The sequence below is a fragment of the Nannospalax galili genome, unplaced genomic scaffold (genome assembly GCF_000622305.1).
Source record: "Nannospalax galili isolate Female #2095 unplaced genomic scaffold, S.galili_v1.0 scaffold110, whole genome shotgun sequence".
In the NCBI taxonomy this organism is placed as follows: domain Eukaryota; kingdom Metazoa; phylum Chordata; class Mammalia; order Rodentia; family Spalacidae; genus Nannospalax; species Nannospalax galili.
Window position 1 is genome coordinate 21,686 of NW_008328707.1, and position 22,668 is coordinate 44,353.

At 41.3% G+C, this 22,668-nt stretch overlaps 1 protein-coding gene and 1 pseudogene across 6 annotated transcripts in view; one reads left to right on the forward strand and one right to left on the reverse strand.

Annotated features, from left to right (window-relative positions):
- Positions 1–268: 268 nt before the first annotated feature.
- Positions 269–1,681, reverse strand: LOC103730831 (annotated as a pseudogene).
- Positions 1,682–21,519: 19,838 nt separating this feature from the next.
- The window catches only part of Srgap1 (SLIT-ROBO Rho GTPase activating protein 1), a 115,510-nt gene continuing 114,361 nt past the window's right edge, over positions 21,520–22,668 (forward strand). For all 6 annotated transcript variants that reach the window (XM_029561474.1, XM_029561477.1, XM_029561476.1 and 3 more), the window contains exon 1: positions 21,520–21,580. In XM_029561474.1, coding sequence (XP_029417334.1) covers positions 21,554–21,580 — 27 coding nt within the window. In that variant the 5' untranslated portion in view covers positions 21,520–21,553. The remainder of the gene's footprint in view (positions 21,581–22,668) is intronic.

Consider the following 22,668-nt stretch of genomic DNA (forward strand, 5'->3'; position numbering starts at 1 on the left):
TAAATCAAATAGCATTTTCTTTGAGTAAACAGTTCAGTACAGCCCTTATAATGCTGAGGTGTCTAATCAAGAGACCTGGGATAAGAATGGACATTGCCATAGTTACTTCAGTCCACTTCCAAGAATAAGGCAGATCTCCTTATTCCATCTTCGAATGACCAGGACTCGGTCCTTAACTCTCCTGCACAGCCAGAGTCCCTTGGCCGCAGTTGCACAGCTCTGTGGAAATCATGAACGCGCAGAGCAGCCTCAGGAGCAGGTGCCGCAGTTACAGTAGGCGCTTGTGCAGGATCTCCCACACCATCCTCCTCCTGAACAGGGGCATGTGCTTCTGACAGAAGGTGATGGGTTGTTCTCGAGAAATATAATCCGCATATTTGCAGGCAAACATTCCGCAGTTGCTGCCATTCCGCTGCTGAGGGATTTCCTCTGCGGTCATGCTAGCTCGCCTCCACTCCACAGGGTTCAGATCTATGTTTCTCTGGGTTTTGCTCTCGATTTGTAGATACTGGAAAACAGTCTCACAGATCTTTTGCCCGTTCCCTCCCATCGAATCCAGGTATACGATACTCTTTTTCCTTAGGTCTATGGCCACCAGGCTCCAATGAACCTGCAGGTGAATTGGTACCAAGATCAGTTCTTTTGCAAAGAGATCCACTTCCCAAGTCCATCTTCTCACTGATCTGTGGCCTCCATGCTTCAATTTTGTGTAAAAGAAGGTGTTAAATGCATGAAGCGCTGGATAGCCTTGGTTTTTGTTTCTTTCCGTGAGAAGATTCATGTAAAAGTTGATGATTTCATCATTGAGCCACTCGGTGTCCTTTAGTGACTGCATGTCTCCACGAGTGATCTGCAGGTTGAATGCGCTACTTAAGATCTCATCTTGCAGCCCTGGGCCCAGCGCATCACTGATTTCCTTTTCCGTGTCCCCTGTCACGTCAAGAGGGACATCCACTGCTCTGCCCTTCTCTGGGTCTGCAGGAGCCTCTTCCTCTGCCTCAAGCACTGGCCCTTCGGTGGTGAGTAGGCCATTGCTGCCACTCTCCGGGCTGATTTGGGGCCCTGCTCCTTCCAGGAAGTCGAGGTGGTATCCTCTTCCCTCTTCCTTTTCAAGGTTTATTACAACTATCTTCTGCACGTCAGGAATTTTCTCCTCCCAACACCTCCTTTCACTCTTTACTGACAAGTGATGTTCTCCTGTGACAAGAGAGGCAGATTGTTTGGGGTGGAACTGAGTTGTTTTGGAGCCCTGAATGTGCCCTTCCCCACAGCCTTTGCTCTTCAAGGTGGCCTTGGGGCTCGTGTGAGCACTGTGAGGGGCAGAGTAGACATGATGACCTCGCTGAGGGTACTTTTCCTTCTGGTGTTTCTGAACACTTTCTTCGAGGATGCAATAGGGCCGCTTGCGACCCTTACCACCATCCAGAGACTTCACCTCAGTGACACCCTCTTCCTGAGGTCCTCTGGTGCACTCTCGAGGCTTTAGCTGTATTAAAGCCTCTTCCTGGGGCGTCCATATCTGACCTTTGCCTGGCTCTTCACACAGGAGCTCTGTATCACCCGGTTCCAGTTTCATCCTCTTCCTGGCCTTGCCAGGCTCTTCAGACCCCACCTCGGCTCCTCCCTCTTCCTGGCATTTCCTCTTTTGTCCCTTCCCTGGATCTTCAGGCTTCATCTCCATTCCATGCTGTTGGTGAGGTTGCCATGTGTGGAGGTGCTTGGACGACCTTTGCTAAGGTGATGGCTATCTGGTGTAGCATAGCCTTCCGATTTCCAAGTAAAAGTGAGGATGGGCTGGACTCTGGGTCTTGGGTTGTTGTCACCCTGATGTCTGAAGGATTGTTTATACCAGCAGGATATGTATTATCCACAAAGGACATGTTGGTCCAGGGTCAGAATCCTCTCAGTCTACAAGTTGAACAGCTTAGAATACCAGGCTGGCCTCGAACTCACAAAGATCTGCCCTCCTCTGCCTCCCAAGTGCTGGGATTAAAGGCGTGTGCCACCACACCTGGCCTAATCTTGTCTTTAAGGTAGGGTAGTTCTCCAGTCCCACTGTAGAAAACCCTGTGGATGTTGGGCTCTGCCTTTTGGGCACCCTGACCCCTCTGTAGACCCAGAAACCATAGAAATCACACTAAACATTCTAGCCAGTCACCTTCAGACACCAGACCTTAGCAACACAGCCAGCACACTGGGGGCAGGGCCCAGAACTGATGCTTACCCTGATGGTTGTCTTAGCCACAGCTTTTGAAGTTCTATATCTGGTTGGTATGGGGATTATACAGTGTTCCATGGTCCATAATCTATGTCAAAGATCTTAAAGCATTTTTTAGCAGTCCTGTGACACCCTTGTGGCAGTCCTGTTTCTGTTCCAATGCTGAAAGCCATCCCAAGGCCAAATCCAAAGGACAGAGGGGTAGCTCTGTCTTCAGAAAGAAAGCAGGTATTGGGAAGAATGGCCCAATTTACTACACTTTATTAGATGTAAAGTATGGCGATAGTGTTCTAGTCCTGGAAACTGTCTACACACTCCCATTCTTCTCTACTGAGCACAGTGTAGGATTGCCGTCAGCTATTCCTTTAGATGAATCTAGCTATGTGGTTTACTTTGGCCAAGAACATGTAGCTCAGATGATGTGTGGTTCTTCCAGACAGAAGTTTAAGAGCATATGCACAGTTTGTCTCTGTCCCTCTTCCTACCTCCTAAGGTAGGGACACTGGGTCAAGGTGAACCCCAATCAGTTAACATCCTTGAATGAGCAGAGAGAGACCCCTGACAACTATCAATGGAAGCAAAAGGGATAAGCTTATGCTGTGTTGAGCCACTGAGATTTGAGGGCTGTGTTTGTTTGTGTCAGCATATCCCATAATGACTAGTACATAAGGCTTTAAAGGGATGAAGTTTCTAATTATCCAGCATGTGGAATTTTAGAAAATAAAATATAATCAGTCTTCTTTGATGAGGGACCCTGTGTTTCTACAAATGTAGATGAAGCTCATAATAAACGGAAGGTTTGCATACTTTCAAAGTAGCTCCTCCAATATGCTTACTGATTACAAAAATATAGACCTTTGCGGTTGTGAAATTTGGTTGAGACCAACTTACTAATGATGAATATATTAACAAAAGAATAAATATCATTACTATGGATATGATGCTTTTAAGAAGATATATCACTTCTAAGATGCTTTGAGTAACAATACAAACCCTGTATCTAATCCTTAGAAAACAAGAAAAAAAAATTGAAGGACACTTTTAAAAATATAAGGCTAGTGTGATGGCACATGCCTGTAATCCAACAACCAGGAGGCCGAGACAAGAGAATGTTGACTTCCAGGCCAGTCTTGGCTACATAACAAGACCCTGTCAGAGTGCCAAGACTAGCCAAAATACAGAGTAAGCAGTATAGAGCTAGATTGTTCAGCACGCTTAGGGGCTTGCTGCCAAGCCTGACAACCAGGATCCCAATGTGCAATGAGAAAACTGACTCCCAGAGGTTTTCCTCTGACCTCCATATACATGCTGTGGCACTGGGATGCACATGCATGCGCATGTGTGCGTGTGTGCACACACACACACATACACACACGGAGGGGGGAATAAGTGTTATAAAAATTTAAGAAGTATACTGTAATGCAGTCTTAAGTGACACTGTGACACTGCAGGTCATTCGGGGGATATGTACTTTTCAGTAAGTAGTTCTGAAACCTGTGATCCCTACCTAGACTCTGCCGAAAAATAAAGATGATAATAAATAATTGTGGGACAGTTGCCTATATACCAAAAATGGCTGTACCATACTTAACAGACTGGATGTTGATAGGTAAAAAGTAGCTGTATGATGAATAGGGTTGATCAGGAGAAAGCAGAGTTTATTAGCAAAGGAACACATGGGACAGATTCCCTTCCAGGCAGGGAAAATGTCTGCCTGGGTTGTGAGCTGGGGTCTTTTAAAATGGGGAGGCTTCTGCTTCCTGCAGAAGGCAGGAAGATGTATTTTTTTTTAAACTTTGGTAGGGGGAAATAGGATAGCGGGACTGTTAAAACCTGTTCTCTTTAGAGATCAAAGGGGAAGCCTGCTGTGTTGGCCAAACAGAGGAGAAAAGTCTGCTTCTCTTGACTTCAAAGACCAAGGTGCTTATCAACTCAGTTCCCTTTTCTCAGGAGCTTGAGAAGTCCATGAGACCCTGTTGGTGAGAGGGTGGGGCTATCAGAACCTTAACAGAGGTATGGCTCAGTGATAGTGTGTACTTAGCATGTAAAGACCCTGAATTCAGTGTCCAACATCAGCACCCCTCAAAAAATGTCCATTTTAGAACCAAGATTATAACACAATGATAGAGTGCCTACCTAGTACTCAGAAAACAAAAGTTTCCACCTCCAGCATTGCACAACCAAAAATACAGAAAAGAATGAACACACACACACACACACACACACACACACACACGGGGTGGGGGAGAGAGAGAGAATCACGTGGCACCTTAAGAAAAGTGGAAAGACCCCCCAAAAAAAACAGCTTTCTAAAGTGAGTATAAAATACAAAGAATTTGAAATTTCAAATGTATAAATAACCATTATTCAAAAACAAACAAAACAAAACAAAACAAAAATGACAGATAATCAGAAAAGCCTCATATAGGTAAAACAGGATGTAGTTCAGTTACTCCAGCCACCGTTCCTTAATGCCAACTGCCTGTTGGGATTTGCCCAGGTCATCTCTACTGACCCCACCCTTGAGCATCTGTTCATAGTGGAAAGTGGGGCTCAAACATTGCTGCTGTAATGCCACTGTTTTCATTCTTCAGCAAGTGTCAGAATCTCATTTGTTAAGTACGGAGAGCTGAGCCCAGGCCCTGATTCAGTTGGACTGGGGCAGGACTAAATTTGCATTTCCAGCTGGATTCCTAAGGTGTTCTATTGGGGACCCTTCAGAGAACCACTCAGTATGTGAGCAGGCAGGATCAGGAGGAAATGCCTGAAGGGTATTTGAAGGCACGTGCTTTTTTTCTCTTCCTTGAAGGAGGAATGGGTCTCATCAACCTGAAATTTCACTGCATTTTGTGAATCTTGTACACAAGATCCATATTTTAAAATGTGTGTCTTAGGGAATATGGAATGGGAGTTGCCCTTCAGGGTAGCTGGTGAGTAAAAGAGACCTTTTCAGTGGCTACATTTCAGTATTGTATGAATTTTGCATGAATTCCGTGCATTTTCCAATTAATTGTAAAACTACCAAAACCTTGGCTCAGTTTGATGAGTAACAGACAGAATCCTTATGACATACTGCATGGTTATCATTCTCCCATGGGTCACGTTCCCTGTATGCCTCGTGTTTTAGTACATTCATTTCAGCAGTCACAAAAGATCTAAAAGGAAGAGTGGACGGAAGACAGACAAGAAGGGAGAGAGGGAGGAAGGGATGGCAGGGAGGCAATGTGCTGCTATAGTAAAGGCTGGGATTTGTGCTGAGCCAATTCTCTTTCAGGAGAGAATGCCATATCAGAGAACTAAGTAAATATCATGATTTAGTTATACTTTCCTTTTGGGTGTTTAAGGCCATACAGTTGGACCAGATAAACCGATTTATTTTTACTCTTAAGGTCGTTTGAGGACCTGTTCCTCAGGGGTCACATGGGCTCGGGAGGAGCCCCTGGCTCCTTTCTTTTACCAGTTCTGCCTATATGAAGATAAGTAAAAGGTCCTGTGTGACCATGATTGGCTTCGCATTGAAGCATGGAGGAAATGATTCCTCTGTGTTGACCCTCCTCTTTATAGACTGGACACTGGTTCAAGTCCATCTGGTGGGGTCTCCTTGGCCCCAAGCCCAGGTGACCTCTGAGGAACAGATCCTCTAATGACCATAAGAGTAAAAGTAAATTGGCTTATCTGGGCAGACTGTATGGTCTTAAACCTATAACCAAAGATTAAAGTGATCAATGTAATTTTTTAAGAGTCCATGTGTATAACTAAAGGCTACATAACAAAAAACAATGCCCGACAGGAGATACCTTCCTTTGAGTTGTTGGCCAGGGTGACCCAAGGGACTCCCAAACAGTAACCCAGCATAGAATTGGGACAATGAACATCAGACCCTAATATTTTCTAAAGGAATACTGGCAACTGATTGCTGCTAGATGAGGAAGATCTGAGCTCCCTAAAACAAGGAACTCTAGATAGGCTGACAAGATTCAGTGGATGGACGAGCACTGGGAAATGGCTGGGGGCACCAACAACACAGTGGACAATAACAGGGATGACAAAGTATACGGGTCCATGGAGGGGGGAAAGTTTATGGGGGCTGTCATTTGGGATGTGGGTATGTAGATGAATAAGATTGTTTGTGATGTTCTGTATGAAAAACACAAAAAATCAACAAATAAAAAATTTGTTATATTTGAGGAAGAAGCATAAAAATTTGCTTCATGTTAATTAGTAGAGGTGAAAAATACTACCATTAAAATCTACCTGATGACCTTATATCCATGCTCAGGTGCCAAGGATCTCAGAAAGTAACCGACTCTGACTAGTAATACTCAGGTACATAGAGATTAGAGATGCATATGCAAACATCTAAGTGTTGGTAGCATTAAAAATGATATTGTTTTCTGTATGAAACAATATATTTTAAAATGAAATGCAGATGTTTCTTAAAGGTTAAAACCTCATTCAATTTTATGTCTTATGGGCTTTATACAGAGTTCAATATTGTATAACTGTATTAATTCAACTGTGAACCTAAAAATTTACAGTCAATTTTGAAAGAGATATATCTTAGCTCTGGAAATTTTTATTGAATATGTCAATGCTGTTGTAATGAAATGCTTCTGATTATGTGGTTATTAAATAAATCATTTTAAAAAAGATCATGATTTAAATGTATAAAAGTTGAGGAAAAAGGATCACCAAAAGTTAATTATCATTTAATATCTTTAGTATTTAGAAATGTTATTAATAAACTTGCATGCCCTAATGATTTAGAATAGAAGGAACAAGATTATAACCTGCAACCATTCACATCTCTGTCTATCTTACTGCAGACATAAATACTTTGGTGTGTGTAGATAAATAGGCATATAGTATGCTATTTATCAGTTTTAATCTTTATTTATTAAATATAATTTGACAGCTGCCAAGTAGAGATTAGAAAATGCCTTTTATTATTTCATATATGTGGGGCAGATCTGCCTCTCATGGTGCAGATTCAGGGTCTATTCTCAGAAGGTCCCAGAACACCAAGAGAATGCTATGTTTCCTGACTTTTTGCCCCTGCTATTCTGAACCAGGAAGCCCCTGGAAGCAGAGAACTGGGTCATCAGAATAAAAGCATCTGGATATGTATGCTTCTGCAGTGAACAGTTGTCTTTCCCTCCTCAGTCTTAAATCATAGATGTGAAGACTGGACACCAGCTACCAGAGCTCTGTGATTTTCTGTCAGGTGCCTTTCCTGTACAAGGACTTAGTGTTTGTAAACATGATCACAACTATGTCCTTGTTGTTTAAAGCAAACAAGATCAGTTTTCTTTCTTCTTGGGGGAGCTAAATAGAATCCATGAAATGTTCTTTGTGTACTGAAAAGTGTGTTCATATCATGAACACTTGATTGGAAAATCAAAAACCTAAAAAGCAGGATACAGTTATCAAAAGGTTATGCTGCAATTTCTCAGAACATCAGTAATTTTCAGTTCTTCATGTGACAAGAAATATGCTTCCTTACACAGTATACCACACTGTGGTATATTCCATAGGTCCTCAGGTAAATAGCACTTAAAATTTCTCCAGTTTAATGATTCTACTTAAATGATGAAGACCATGAGGTTCCAGTGACATGTTCCCATGGGGCACTGTCTCTCCCACACTGTTCTTCATTATCCAGACTGCAAGGAAGAGAAAAGACAGGCCGCCATCAACACCTTAGACAGGTTCATCCTCAAAGATCTTCAGGAGAGAGCATATCAAAATTAAAAGAAAATGCCATGTCATATTGGCAAAAATCCTAAGAACTGGAATTTAAAGGCATGTGTCACCACACACAATACACACTATACCTTGATCATATCCACCTCCAGGTCCCCTTGCCTCTTTTGGACACTGCCCACCATCTCCCCATATGTCCTCCCTCCTCCTTCTCCCTCTCCCTCTCCCCCTCCTCCTCCCTCTCCCCCTCCCACTCTCCCTCTCCCTCTCCCCCTCTGCCTCCTCCTCCCCCTCTCCCCTCAAACCCCACCCCCACCCCATCCCCCTGACTGCAGTTAGTGCTGCCTGCTGGAATGTTGACTGATCTTGTCTGAGCAGATTGCCATAGCTGTTGTGAGTTCATGAGTGCCATGTCACATCCAGAGGACAGCATTTCACAGCACTCCTTCCCGTCCTCTGGCTCTTACATTCCTCCACCCCCTCCTCTCTGATATTCCCTGAGCCTTGAAGACATTGTAGACATCCTCTTTAGGGCCAAGCACCCAACAGTTCCTTGTTCTGTGCACTTTGACCAGTTTGGAGTCTCTACATTAACTGCTGCTCGCTGCAGAAAGAAGCTTCTCTGGCCAAGGATGAGAACAGCATTAATCTGTGGATAGAAACATAAATATTTGACAGCATATCAGTTTAGCAAAACCAAAGTAGTAGGTTCTCCCCACAGGGCCTATGACCTCTTGAGTCATGACTGGACTTTTGACCAGTGTGATGTTTAACCTTAATTGTCAACTTCCCACAACCTAGAATCACCTGGGAAGAGTCTTAAAGAGGGATTATCTAAATTGTGTTGGCCTGTGGACGTGTCTATGGTGGATTGTTCTAAGTTAGTGGATGCAGAAAGACCCAGCTGACTGTGGATGGCACCATTTCCTGTGCAGCGGGTCCCAGACATATAATAATAGAGAAATAGAACCAAGTGCAAGCAAACATGCGTGCAGTCATTTCTCTCTGCTCGACTGTAGATGTGGCGTGACTAGCAGTTTGAAGGTCCTGGTTTGACTTCCCCACAGTGATGGACTATTTCAGCCTAGAATTATAAGCGGAAATAAACCCCCTTTTTCCTCTAAGTTGTTTCTGGTCAGGGCATTTCATCACAGCACCAGAAATGAAACTAGAACAGCCTGGTTCATAGTACGGGGCATGAATTCCCTCCTGCAGAGCGATTCCCAAATCCAATCAGAAAGCAGTTGTTCACCTCATCAGTGTTTACTGATGAATAATATCATTGATGACGTCTCCCCCAGCAGCCTGCATATATCCTTCCAGCACTATGAAAGCTAGCCAATGGAGAGGAAGTTTTCAGAACAATTACACCTTGATTTTTCTATGTCCTGCAACCAAACTTCAGCAAAAGGATCTTAACATCTAGTTCTGGTGGACAATCAGGAGCAATGACAATAGCTGGTATTGTTTTGGGGGGTCTCTGGGGTTTCCCCAACCAATAACTTGTGGAGAAATCTCCCATACCTGGCACTGTAATCATCATTTAATAACTCATGTCTTCTGGTGAAGCACTATCCACCCATACAGATACCTGTGTTCAAATTCCTGATTCTCTTGTTTTTAATTATATTTTTATATTAGATTACAAAGTTGTGGGTCTCCATAGGGTTTATCATACATCCTTAGTTTTTGGTTTATTCACCTTCCATCCATTCCCTCCTTTCCTCTGTTCCCCTTACCCACATCCCCACTTAAACCTTTAACCTCCAGTATTTACCCATACCCACTTTCATATCATATGTGTTCTGCCATCCCTATACACCTTAAGACCTCCTCCTGTACCCTTCTCATGGGCTCTTTCTAGTTTCCTGATCTCTATGGACACTCCAAATTAGTCACATCAATCTAAAAGTTAGAAGCAAGGATCCACAAATAAGGGAGAACATGTGGTATTTGTCTTGCTGGGCCTTGGGTACATCATTTAGTGTATTGTTTTCCCATTCCATCCATTTTCCTACAAATTTCATATTTCACTTTCCAGCTGGATAAAGTTTCATTGTGTATATATGTACCACATTTTCATGATCCATTCATCAGTTGATGGAAATCTAGGCTGATTCCATTTTCTAGCTATTTTGAATAAAGCCTCAATGGACAAGGATGTGTACATGTTGGTAGGAGGGTACAGAGTTCTTTGGGCACACTCCTAGGAATGGTATAGCAGAAGCGTATGGTAGTGCCATTTTTAGCTTTTTGAGAAACCTCCACACTGATTTCTACAGTGGCTGTACCAAGTTAACACTTCTACCAACAGTGGAAAAACATTATCCTTTGCCCCACATCCTTGCCAGCATTTGTTGTCATTTGTTTTTTGGTGATAGGCTTTCTGACTGGGGTCATATGGAATCTAAAAGTAGTTTTAATTTGCTTTCCCTGATGGCCAATGGTGCTTAATAATAAATGTTTATTAGCCGTTCATATTTCTTCTTTTGGGAACTTCCCCTTCAGTTCGATGGCCCATTTTTTTTAATGGGATTGTTTCTTTTCTTGGTGTTTCATTTCTTGGGTTCTTTGTATGTTCTAGATACTACTCCTCTGTCAGATATATAACTACCAGAGAGCTTTTTCCCATTCTGTAGGCTGCCCCTTGACTTGATTGACAGTTTGCTTTGTTGGACAAAAACTCTTAATTTCATGAGATCCCTTTGATGATTATTAGCCTTATTTCCTGAGCACTCAGAGCCCTATTCAAAGTTCTTACCTATGTCTATTACCTCTGCATCTTAGAATGCTCCCTGCTTTTTCCTTCTGGCAGTTTCAGAGTTTTAGGTCTTATGTTGAGGTCCTTGATCCATTTGGAGTTGATTTTATGTACGATTAGAAATAGGGTTTAGTTTCATTTTTCTACGTGTAGATATCCAGCTTTCTTAGCATCATTTGTAGGAGATGCTGTTTTTTTCTCCAATGTGTATTTTGGCATCTTTATAAAAAGGTGGCCCAGGTCCTCTGGGTTCTGCTAGAGTAGCCAATGATCTTAACCTCTGAGCCGTCTCTCCAGCTCCAAGTACTATTCTTATTATATCCCATAGGTTTTAGTATGTTGTGTTTTCATCTTCATTTGATTCTAGGACTCTTAAAATTTCCTTCTTGATTTTTTTTTCAAGGACCCATTCATCATTCATATCATGATGTTTAATCTCTATGAGCTTGTGTGTGCTCCAGAGTTTCCCTTGCCTTATTTTGATTTCTCTATGTTTATTAAGACTTGGTCTGTGTTTCTATATATGGTCTGTTTTAGAAAAATTGACACAGGCTTCTAAGAAAAAAAAAACGTGTACTCTGCAGTGTTTGGATGAAATATTCTGAAGATGTCTGTTAAGTCCATTTGATCTGTGATGGCATTGAATTCAGATGTTTCTCTATTTTTTTTGTCAGGATGATTTGTGAATTGATGAAAATAGGTATTGAAGTCACCTCCACTATTGTGCTAGGATTATTCTCTGACTTCACATCTAGTACTGCTTATTTTATGAAATTGGGTGTGTCTGTGTTTGGGGCATAGTTGTCTAGAATCATAATGTCCTCTTAATGGATAGTTCCCATAGTATGAAGTCACCACCTTTGTTTTCTATCACTAGTTTTGGTTTGAAGTCTATTTTGTCAAAGATTACAACAGGGACACCTGCTTGTTTCCTCTGTTCATTTGATTAGAATATCTTGTTCATCTTTTCACCCGAAGGTAGGGTGTGTTTTGTTTGTTTGTTTGCTTGCTTGCTTGCTTACTTTATTTTGTTTTGTTTTGAGACAGGGGCTCTCTATACCACAGCTGGCATGGAACTCACTATGTAGACCAGGCTGGCCTCTGTCTTATAGAGATCCACCTGCCTCTACCTCCTGAGTGCTAGCATTAAAGGCATGCACCACCACAACTTCAACCGTTATTGAAGGCAACAAATAAATGATCCTGGTTTTTGATCCAGTCTACTAGTTTTTTTATTGAGAAACTGATCATTAATATTTAGAGTTATTATTGAAAGGCATGAATTGATTTATACCATTTGGTTGATTTTATTGTTTTTAACTTTTTCTCTCTTCCTGTCTTGCTTGACTATTATTCTAGTGTGGTTATTCTTTCCTTTGGCCTCATGCGTGGATTTTTTTTTCCCACAGAGATCTTTATTTGACTTATGTTTTTCATTCCAGCATTTTAAATATATTTTTCTTCAGTATTTCTATTTCTCTGTTGAGTTTCTCCTTCATACTGTGTATTGCAGCTGTCTGTGTCTTTGATCAGACACATATAATCATTATTTTGAGTTCTTTGTCTGGGATTGCAACTAATTCACTCTCCTTTGAGACAGAGTCTCACTACATTGCTGTGGCTGGCCTAGAACTCACTATGTAGACCAAGCTGGTCCTGAGCTCACAGAGACCCACCTGCTTCTGCCTCTGGAGTGCTAGGGTTAAAGGTAAGTACCACCACACCCAGCCTAACTCGCTTTTACTAGAAACCAGCACTATTGGGTTAATAATTTTGGGAGGAATTGTTTTTGGTTTTTGTTTCTTATGTTACTGTGTTAGACTATTATGTAACTGGTGTTATTTTCTTGCTTGGTTTATTTTTTAGTAATTGAAGTATTTGCAGTGTTCAGATGAGATTTGGATGTGGTAAAGTTGTATATGTAGTTCAAAAAATAGTTCTTCAGTCCAAGAGCTCAGGGTGACTGGTGTAACTCTGTATGAATCTCTGAGGAGGATATTATCTGGAGAGCAACCAAAGCTGCTGGCTAATACCACTATGCAAATGTTATGCTAGCCATTAATGGCAGTGGGCCCTTTGACTCCAATTACTGTTAGAAGATAAACAACCAAAGAGTGTATGGAGTAGCCTCAGGTTTTAATTCATGACAATAGGATTGGGAGGGAAAGCTGAATATTAGAAATATTAGAAGGATAAGAAATATTAGATCTTTGAAAGGAAAAAAATAACTTGAAGTGGGTAAAGTAGCTGGGAAGGGAAGTTGGGATCCTTTAGGGGCCACAAATTTTAGAGCGTGTTAAAGCTATGGAAAATTATAATTAAGGCCTTAACAGGGATGACAGAGTATATGGGCTCCAGTGGGGGGGTGGGGGGTGCTATGGGAGGGTGCTGGGGCGGGCAGGGATATAAAGATGATTAAGATTGATTGAGATGTTCTGTAGGAAATACACAAAAATTCAATAAATTTAAAAACAAAAACAAATTAACCCTCCCAGGAACTTAGTTGGAAGAAGGTAGTTCAGAAGAACTCTTGTGGCAAGGGGGGGTTGGTGTACATGTGTTTGTGTGCGTATGTGTGTGCGTGTGTGTGTGTGTGTGAGAGAGAGAGAGAGAGAGAGAGAGAGAGAGAGAGAGAACAATACAGTGCTGACTACAGTCACCATGCATATACCAGGTCTACACTTACATACATGCAGGCAATACATGCATACACATAAAATATATTTTTTTAAAAAAGATGTAGGAATGGGAGTGGGGGTGTATGAGATGTGGGTGAAGAGTACAGTAAAGGATGCCTCCTAATAAACTGTGGAAAAACAAACAAGAGTCCTAAATCCTAACTGAGCAATATGCAGACAAAAGAAACCATCAGGAAACATGTGTGAGGGTGGAAATTAAATCACAGACAATGAGAACAAGAACACTTACTAGTGAATTGGTGGCACAACTGCATTGAGTTCAGAGGTCAAGTTCTCAGTTCCTCTGGCTCTTGCGGGCTCCATGTGATGCTGTGGCAGGAGAGGTACGTGGGAGCCTTACTCTGCAGCCTCAGGTTCCCTGAGGTTCTGGCCTGTGGGGGAGGGGAGGCTGCGCACACACCTTTCCCTGGAAGTTCTCCAGGCCCCCAGCAGCCTATGGTGGCTTCTGCTCTTAGGTCCCGGTGTGTGTGAGGAGCAGCATTAACCTCTCCAAAAACTGTTTTATTTTGGTTTTTTATTTATTTTTATTTTATGGATATGATTGTATTGCGTGCATGTATGTAAGTGTACCTGTGTTATGCAATACCCATGGAGGCCAGAAGAGGGTGTTGGGTCCTCTGGAACTGGAGTTAAAAACAATTAGCTGACATGTGGGTCCTGGGAACCAAACCCAGGACTCCTGCAGTGCTCTTAAACACTAAGTCCCCCAGCCCTCCAGCCTACATAGTGGTTTTTGACAAGTTAAAGGATGGAATATAAAATAGGATCTTAAATTTCAGTCACCTTATTAAATCTGTCTGTTGAGATAACTCTGGGGCAGGTGACTTTGCATCTTTCACATTATCTCTCACAAACAAGTGACTTTTCTGCCTCCAGGTACAACACATTTCCCTGCCAATTCCATTACCAAATTTTCTAGAAGGTGCCCCAAGCTTTTCCCTTTAGAACTAAGTTTTGACTTGTTTTAGGAAAAGAAATTCTCCTCTATTATTCCCATTTTCCCACATTTTCTGCTGGCATGGAGTTTTATGTAAAGGAATACCAATCATTTCCCCCTTGTGAGGCTAATGGCCTGCTCCGATCTTTTTGTTTATTTATTTATTCAGTTAGTTAGTTACTTATTCTTATTTTTCTTGTGTATGAATGTTTTGCCTGCATCTATGTAAGTGCACCCATGTCACACAATGCCTGTAGTGCTCAAGAGGGCATTGGATCCCCTGGAACTGGAGTGATGAATGGTTGTTAGCTTGGTGTCATGTGGATGCTGGGAACCAAACCCAGATCTTCTGCAAAGTGCAGCCAGTGCTCTATCTCTCCAGCCCCTAGTTTGGTTTTTTGCTTTGCTTTGTTTTGTTTAGTGAGACTGGGCCTTACTAATGTAGTCCTGGCTTGCCTGGTAGTCGCTTATGAGTACCGTCCCATCAAAGTGCAGCCAGTGCTCTATCTCTCCAGCCCCTAGTTTGGTTTTTGCTTTGCTTTGTTTTGTTTAGTGAGACTGGGTCTTACTAATGTAGTCCTGGCTTGCCTGGTAGTCGCTTATGAGTACCGTCCCAGCCTCCCATATGTTGGTATTATAGGTGTGAGCTGCCGTGTTCTAGTTCTGACTTTAAGTAGGAAAATCATGTCTTTTGACAGGTAGAAGAGAAAAGTGAAGAAACACTGTACATAGTATCCCGAAACTGGGCTCAGGCCATTAGACCCAATCCTGTTTTCTCCATTAGGCATTTTGAAAGAAACTCTTGCCTCTGTCTTCTAAGTTTATGTGAATTAAAGAGATCTATTAATATAAAGTCATAAGCATGATGTTTGAAACTTAAAAGCATAACTCTGTGGAAGCATGACCTGACCCCTTTACCCAAAATTTATATCCCACTCATTAAATATTTAATCTGCTTTTCTTCTGTCTCTCTCACTCACGCTCTGACTCAGCATAAGGTCAGGATTCCTGGGTTGGTCATCTCAATAGATTTACTTTAAAAACTCCCTCTGAGCAGCCAGAGGCCTGAGTCAGCCACTTAATCCAACCACATAGTCACTTGATTGATTGCTCAATGTACCTGCATGTGCTCTTATTAATTATGCTCTTTGTTCTGTGTCTCCTCCCCTTTCTGGAATGTTCCAGGGCACATGCCTGCAGGTTTTTAGAAACAGAGATATAACTGGCACCAAGTATGGCACTTACTTCAGCACTCTTTATAAAAAGCTCTTCTGACCCATGCTATGGTTTGAGTTTGTTCTCCAAAGGCTTGTAGGTTTGGTGTGCAGCGTGACCATAGGAAAGGAAGTAGGGCCATTGAGAGGCAGAGCCTCGTGAAGGTCCTTAAGACATTGGGGACCTGACCCCGGAAGGAATGACGGTAACTCTGGTGGGACCTCTGAGCTCTTGTGAGAGTGACTTAACCCCCTTCTGGTTTCTCATTAAGCACTATGATCCTGTCCTCCACATAGTCTGCAACCACTGTAGAGCTGTCCAAGAACCAAACTGTGTCTTGTCCTTGAATCCTCCAGAACTGGGAGCTAAATAAACCTTTCTGAGGAAGGAGGCAGGGAAGAAAAGGAGTATGAGTATGAATGTATTTGTGTATGTAGGTATGTGTACTATACGTGTGCATGTGTGGTATATGTGTGTATGTGTGTATGTGTGGTATATGTGTGTATGGTGCCTGTAAATGCCTTTTTTTCTTTTTAAAGTTGCCTCATTTTAAGTATTTTTCATTTCACTGTAGCAACAGAAAAATGAGCTAATACAGCTTGTCTGATTCCTCTGCGAGACCGTGAATTCTGGAGGGCAGAAATCAGGCTTGACTCAGCTCTGCATCCCATTCATTCCAGAAACACTTGCAGCACCCACAGTGTGGCCAGCACCAAAGTGGGCCCCAGGGACACAAAGAGGATTAGGATGTGGTCCCTGTTGCTCCTTTAAGGAAAAAAGGAAAGGTGTTCAGTGTTTAGTAAGGACTGTCCCAATAAAACCCTATGGCACAGAAACCATTCAGCATCTCTCTTTGCCAGTGAGCAATCTGAGGCCTCACAAAACTAACTTACCCACTGTCTGTAACAAAGTAGTTTGAACATAGGCAGTTTGATTTTCACACTCTAAATTTTTAATCACTAAATAATATACCCAGGGATGGTGATAAATGAGTGGATTATACAATCAATAGGGTTTAGGGCTGGAGAGATAGCTCTGAAGTTAAGAGCATTGACTGCTCTTGCAGAGGACCTAGGTTGGATTCCCAGCACCCAAGTGGCGGCTAACAACCATTGGTTCTAAACGCCAATTCTAGGCGATCCAACACCCTCTTCTGACCTCTGAGGGCATCGCAGGACATGGGCGCACCAACCTACATGCAAGCAATACACTCATATAATACACTAAGTAAAAATAATTTTTTAATTTTTTTTTTAAAGGGAAGGTTTAGTTTCTCTCTGGGGGACAAACTTGCATGTAGGGTGCATTGGGTAGAGGGAAGCAGAAAGGAAAGAGCCTAGAACAGCACAGGAAATGATGACGTAAGACATTTGAAGTCTGTCCTAAAAAGTGTTGCAAGGCTTTAAAGAATTTTAGTCAGAAATTTTAGAGGAAGAAAAATGATGGTAACTAGAAAAAGTAGAATAGAAAAATATACCTGATTAAATGGAGTGATTATGACTCAGCTGTGGTGGCTAAGAGCACTTGAAGGAAATACATTGAGTCACGTGGTGTGTTGTCCCCGTTCTCAATTTTTCCGATATTCTTCAGTACATTTAACTCAATTTCATAATGAAAAAAAAAATGAAAACTTTGAAAAAGTTATTTAATTATTTATTTTATTTTATTTTATTTTATTTTATAGACAGGGTCTCACTATGTAGCCCTGGGTGGCCTGGAACTCACTGTGTAGACCAAGCTGGACTCAAATTCACAGAGATCTGCCTTCCTCTGTCTCCCAAGTGCCAGGATTAAAGGCGTGTACCACCACATGGTTGGCAATGTTAATTTGAAGCTATGCTTATATCTGAAACATCAAAATGGCAATAAATAGTAAATGATTATAAATAAGTTTGGAATTTAACTCTGGGTATGTTTACTGGAGGCAATGGATACATGTTAACCAAATAACTAAATTGCTGTTCTGATCATTTGCTGTCCCCTCAGATCAAAATCCCAGAATCCTGCTTAAACATATCAGAACTTTTAGTATCATTTCAGCTTCTCTAGGAAGGGAGGGAGGGAGGTAATCTTTTCTAACAGTATGTCTGGAGCAATTGAGGGGCTCTCCTCTAACTGTAACTACCTAACCTCAAATAGCAGAGAAAATATTTTTTTCCTAACACATATAATTTCTTACTAGTTTTCTTGTACTAAAGGGTCAGTCTTTACCGTGCTGAAGACCTTTATAATTGTTATTACCTAGCAGTCCTTGCTCAAGTGTCAGAGGCCAGTGCTGAACTTGTTTTCAGCTCTTTAATGGAACAGAATCCAGGGACACATATACCATATTGAAGTTCCATGGACTTTGACAATCCAGGTATTTTCTAAAAACTCACTTTGGGAAAAATCCAGGGGTTGGAGCCAGTACTTAAGGGCCTTTCAAACTTGTTTTATTTGTTTCAGAAAAACAAATAGAAAGGATTTCAGTTCATCAGTTTAGATTTCCTTTATATTGCAGGTGGTCCTGCAACTGTGTTTTGATTTAAAGATTGTTTTTTGTTTTGGTTTGGTTTTTTAGGTATCTAGAGAATTCTTTGAAAGTAAATCAGTACATCTCACTGTTACAGCAATAAATTGGAGATATATTTAAATTGGGAATGGAGGTAACATAAAGTGACCCTTGTACCATTCCCACGCCCCAAGAACAGGAACCAGGCCCACAACCTTCTGATTAGCACTTGAGGCTGTTGCAACCCAAGGATCTGTAAATACAGAGGTGTTTGAATTCGCGTTTTGCACATTAGTCACATAACGTAGTGCCTTTCAGAGCACAGACCAGCTCCTTGACGGTCTCTACAAACTAAAAGAGTGGTGATGGAGTCCACCGTGGTAGGTCATGCCTACAGCCCAGCACTCAAGAGGCCAAGGGAGCATGATCTAAGGTCAAGGCCAGTTTGGGCCACACAACTGAACCCTGTCTTCAAAACAAAACAAAAAAAATGATAGTAGGAAAAAGATGACTGCTTGTGAGTTTACTGACTAGGCCAGTCACTTTGGATTGTGACAAAAAGTAAGCAAATAGAAACTCTGATGCTGTGTCATGAAGGGTGCCGAAGGGTCTCCCTGTTGAAAGCAGTTCCTACCAACTTTTCACAATATCTAAAATTCTCAGTACAGCGAGCTCTTTAAAGGCCTCTTTCATAGACTGTGTGTGTCTGTCTGTCATGTTGTCTTTGGGAATTACCACATTTCTAGTACATGCTTTATTATCACTAGTAGTAGGACCCCTAAGAATATGGAACATTAGGAAATAAGTTTTAGTGTATGTTGCATGATGAGGAAGTAGGGAAAACCCCAAGCCCTGGAGCCAATACTTAAGGGCATTTCAAACTTATAGGAGACTTCTGGGGGGAACTAAAGGCCTAGGGCAATGGGAAGGGACATCAAAATCTAATCAAATACTTTCTTCCAAGCACTTCCTACATGGAGGTCAATAGACTTTAACTCAAAGGGTTACCATCCATTTTATAGATCACAAACCAAGATAAAGAGAGGTTCAAAGTCTCTGAGCACCCAACCATGTTTTCTGGCCCCAGAGCCCTTGCTTTTAAGCATTTTAAGCATCTAAGGCAGACTTTATATATATTTCAAGGCCTCTGGTAAAAGGTGAAATTTAAGTGTATGCTAGATTTATTCTACCTTATCACCTGAAGTCTTATAAAACTTTAGAACATACAGAGAATCATCTTGCTTGTTCTAAGATGTTTAGCCAAGGGTTACACAGAGGACTCTTAGAGCATCACGCCTAAGTCTTTACTCTGACCTTAAATATTCTTGGTTTGAGGTTAATTGAACTGATGGGACTTTTTTGTTATTGTTTGGAAATCTTAGCCAAGAAATATTTTCTTTTTAAACTTGCTACCTGAAATGTTGATAACTGAACAGGATTGCTTGGTGGCCTTTGATCCCATTAGAGAGTTCTAAATTGGCGGCCCAGTTCTTTGAATGAAACCTGATATTTAAAAAAAACACAGAATTGGAGTCATAGGAGATTGTAGTGCAATGTATACATTCAGAGTACCAACTTGGGGAAAATAGAGATTTGTTTGACTACATTAGCTCACATGTAACTTCCCTATTACTCGAGAGTGATTCTTAGCCCAGATACTCACATAGCAGGGACAGGACAATACTTAAAATTCCTAAATCCAATTTAGAGAGTCAGCCACTGTCAGATCCTGGTACATGCAACACTGTCCTCAGGATCCTCAAGAAAACACAGCGACAAGTGCTGCTAATGAATTTTAATTTTTCAGCATTTAGGCGTTACTCTGGCCTTTGTTGTTGTTATTAGGCCTGAACAAATAACCTCCCATTATAGATGGAACCAGTTTCATAGAGTACCAATGTTGTTTTAAGAGTGATTGGTCTAGGGCTGGAGAGATGGCTCAGTGGTTAAGAACACTGAGTGTTCTTGCAGAAGACCCAGGTTCGAATCCCAGCACCCACATGGCAGCTAACAACTGTCCGTAACTCCAGTTCCAGGGGATCGACAGCCTTTTCTGACCTCTGCAGGTATTGCATGACATGAGTGCACTTACCTACATGCAGGCAATACATGCATACACATAAAATAAAAATAATAAAATATTTTTTAAAAAGAGTGATTGTTCTGTGTCTATTCCCTTTCCACGGTGGCCAGCAGATGCCCTGGGTAATCCAAGTAATTGCTTTAGTTCTCACCCACACACAGCAGTTCAGATTCCTTTGGAAGTGTGTGCACGAAGCTTCTTGTACATCCAAGTCAAGGAGGACAGGCTGGGTGAGCTTGACAGTCGCCCTGTGTCCTTGGTGTCCACTTACACAGCATGGGAAACTATACAGCCCCACTCTTAGAGCTGACAGTCCAGTGTAAGAGCTGGTAGGGCTCCTGTCTTGTCACACACTGTAGAAAAAGCCACACTAGACACTTTCCATTCTGTATAGATGACTACACAGTGAACTCAGAAAAGACAAAGATGTTTGAATATGATTTCACTTAAAATAATTTACAGATTTTGCTGAAAACAATATTCAAATTTTTCTCAGTCAAAGTCTTGGAATAAGCCAAGGGAAGGATGCGACTCTGTTGTTGGTCTTTATAAAAAAAATAATAATAAATGCAGAAGTAGAGGTATGTGGAGCAGCTTTCAACTTCAAAAGTGCTTTCTTAAAGTTGCAGTGAGTCAAATCATTATTTTGAACAGAAGTTACTCTCTTCTGACTTTCCTATTTGGGGAATTGCTTATAAAATTAATGAGGAGGGAAACTAGATGCTCAAATTCATCTTTTTTTATTTGCTATTATTGTTTGGTTTTAATTGTTATTGTCTTTAATTGTTTTAAAATTATTACTGGTATGTATATATGGGGGGTAGACATCTGGAGGGTCAGAGGACAACTTTGTAAAGTCAGTTTATCTCTTTTTACATAGGGATCAAACTCAGATTGTCAGGCCTGCTGCTGCAAGTTCTTTAACTGTAGAACCATCACACCAGCTCTTTTATTTTGTTATTTTAAAAAATGTTTTTGAGACAGGGTCTCATTGTATGGCTCCGGCTGGCCTAGAAAACCATTGTCCTCCTGCCTCAGCCTCCCTTGTGCTGGTATTATAGGAGTGCACCACTGTAGCTGGCCCACAGCTTACCTTCTAAGCAAGCGTGATACTTACCCCGTGCAGCTGTCCTCACCCTACCCCCTTAAAATCTGATATGGCTGGTGGGGGAGCCATCCAAGCTGCCTATTCATTTGCTTTTGTTCATCCTGCAGAGACCATCAGACCCTCCTCTTTGGCATCAGAAGGGCTGTTGGGTTGAAGATGTCTTATGACATCAAGGACATGTTAGCTTTCTGTTTTACATCCTTCTATCTTCACTCAGTGGACTTTAAAAGATGTAAACATTTTAAAAACAAGTTTTCTGTTACATTGTAAAATATTGTTCCTTAATTTCTTCTTAATTATAGAGCAAGGAGATTGCATTCCAACTTCATGAGGACTTAATGAAGGTTCTTAATGAGCTTTACACAGTAAGTACATGATTTTTCTTCTTTTGTAAGGATTCTTGATTTATATTTCTGGTTTGTGGAATGTGCTCATTTTAGAACTTCTTCCAAAATGAAATGTTGATGAATGTTCTTCCCATCCAAATCTGGGGAGAGGTAGCTGTATGCCCAGCAAATTCCAGTCCCTCCTCATTTAAAGAGAGTATGTATGTGTGTGTATGTGTGTGTTTGTGTGCACCTACATATATACATGCCATTAAATACTTTAAGAAATAGAATATTAGGTGTCTCAGTGAGAAATGTTTTTTAACTGATTAGATATATGAGATCTGTACATTTATTCAGTTCTTGAAATTGCATTTCTTGGATATGAGCAATTTAGAGTTCATGGTTGGGTACTTTAACTTCTGTTTTTCTTTCCTTTATTTTTATTTATTACTATTATTTTTGTTTTTCTAGTATTTTATTATTTTTATTTTATGTGTATGAGTATATCACCTGCATGTATGTGAGTGAACCCATCTCATACAATGCCATGGAGATCAGAAGAGGGCTTCGGATTCTCCTGGAACTGGAGTTAAGGACGGTTTGTAGCCGCCATGTGGGTGCTGGGAATCGAACCCAGGTCTTCTTCAAGAGAAGTCAGTGCTTTTAACCACTAAGCCATCTTTCTGGCCCCTGTTTTGTTTTGTTTTTAAGACAGGGTCTCTCTGTAGTCCCCATGGGCCTGGAACTCTCTGTGTAGACCAGATAGTCTCAGTCTGCAAGATCTGGCTACCTCTGCCTCCCAAGTGCTGGGATTAAAGGTGCATACCACCACATCCAGCCCTTCCCGATTTATTTATTTACTTACTTATTTACTTACTTACTTACTTGCAGGATTAGGAATTGATCCTAGAGCCTCTGGCATGCTAGGCAAGTGCTCTACTACTGAGCTATATCCCAAATCCTTTTTCTGTTTTTTATTTCTACACTTTTTTAAATTTCCCACACTCCCATTTTGGTTCAATTTGTTGTTTCGTTAATGACACTACATTAAATTACTTTTTGCATGAAGATATCTGTATGTCCTTCCTAACAACTAATTTAATTTGATGTACATTTTACTTAAG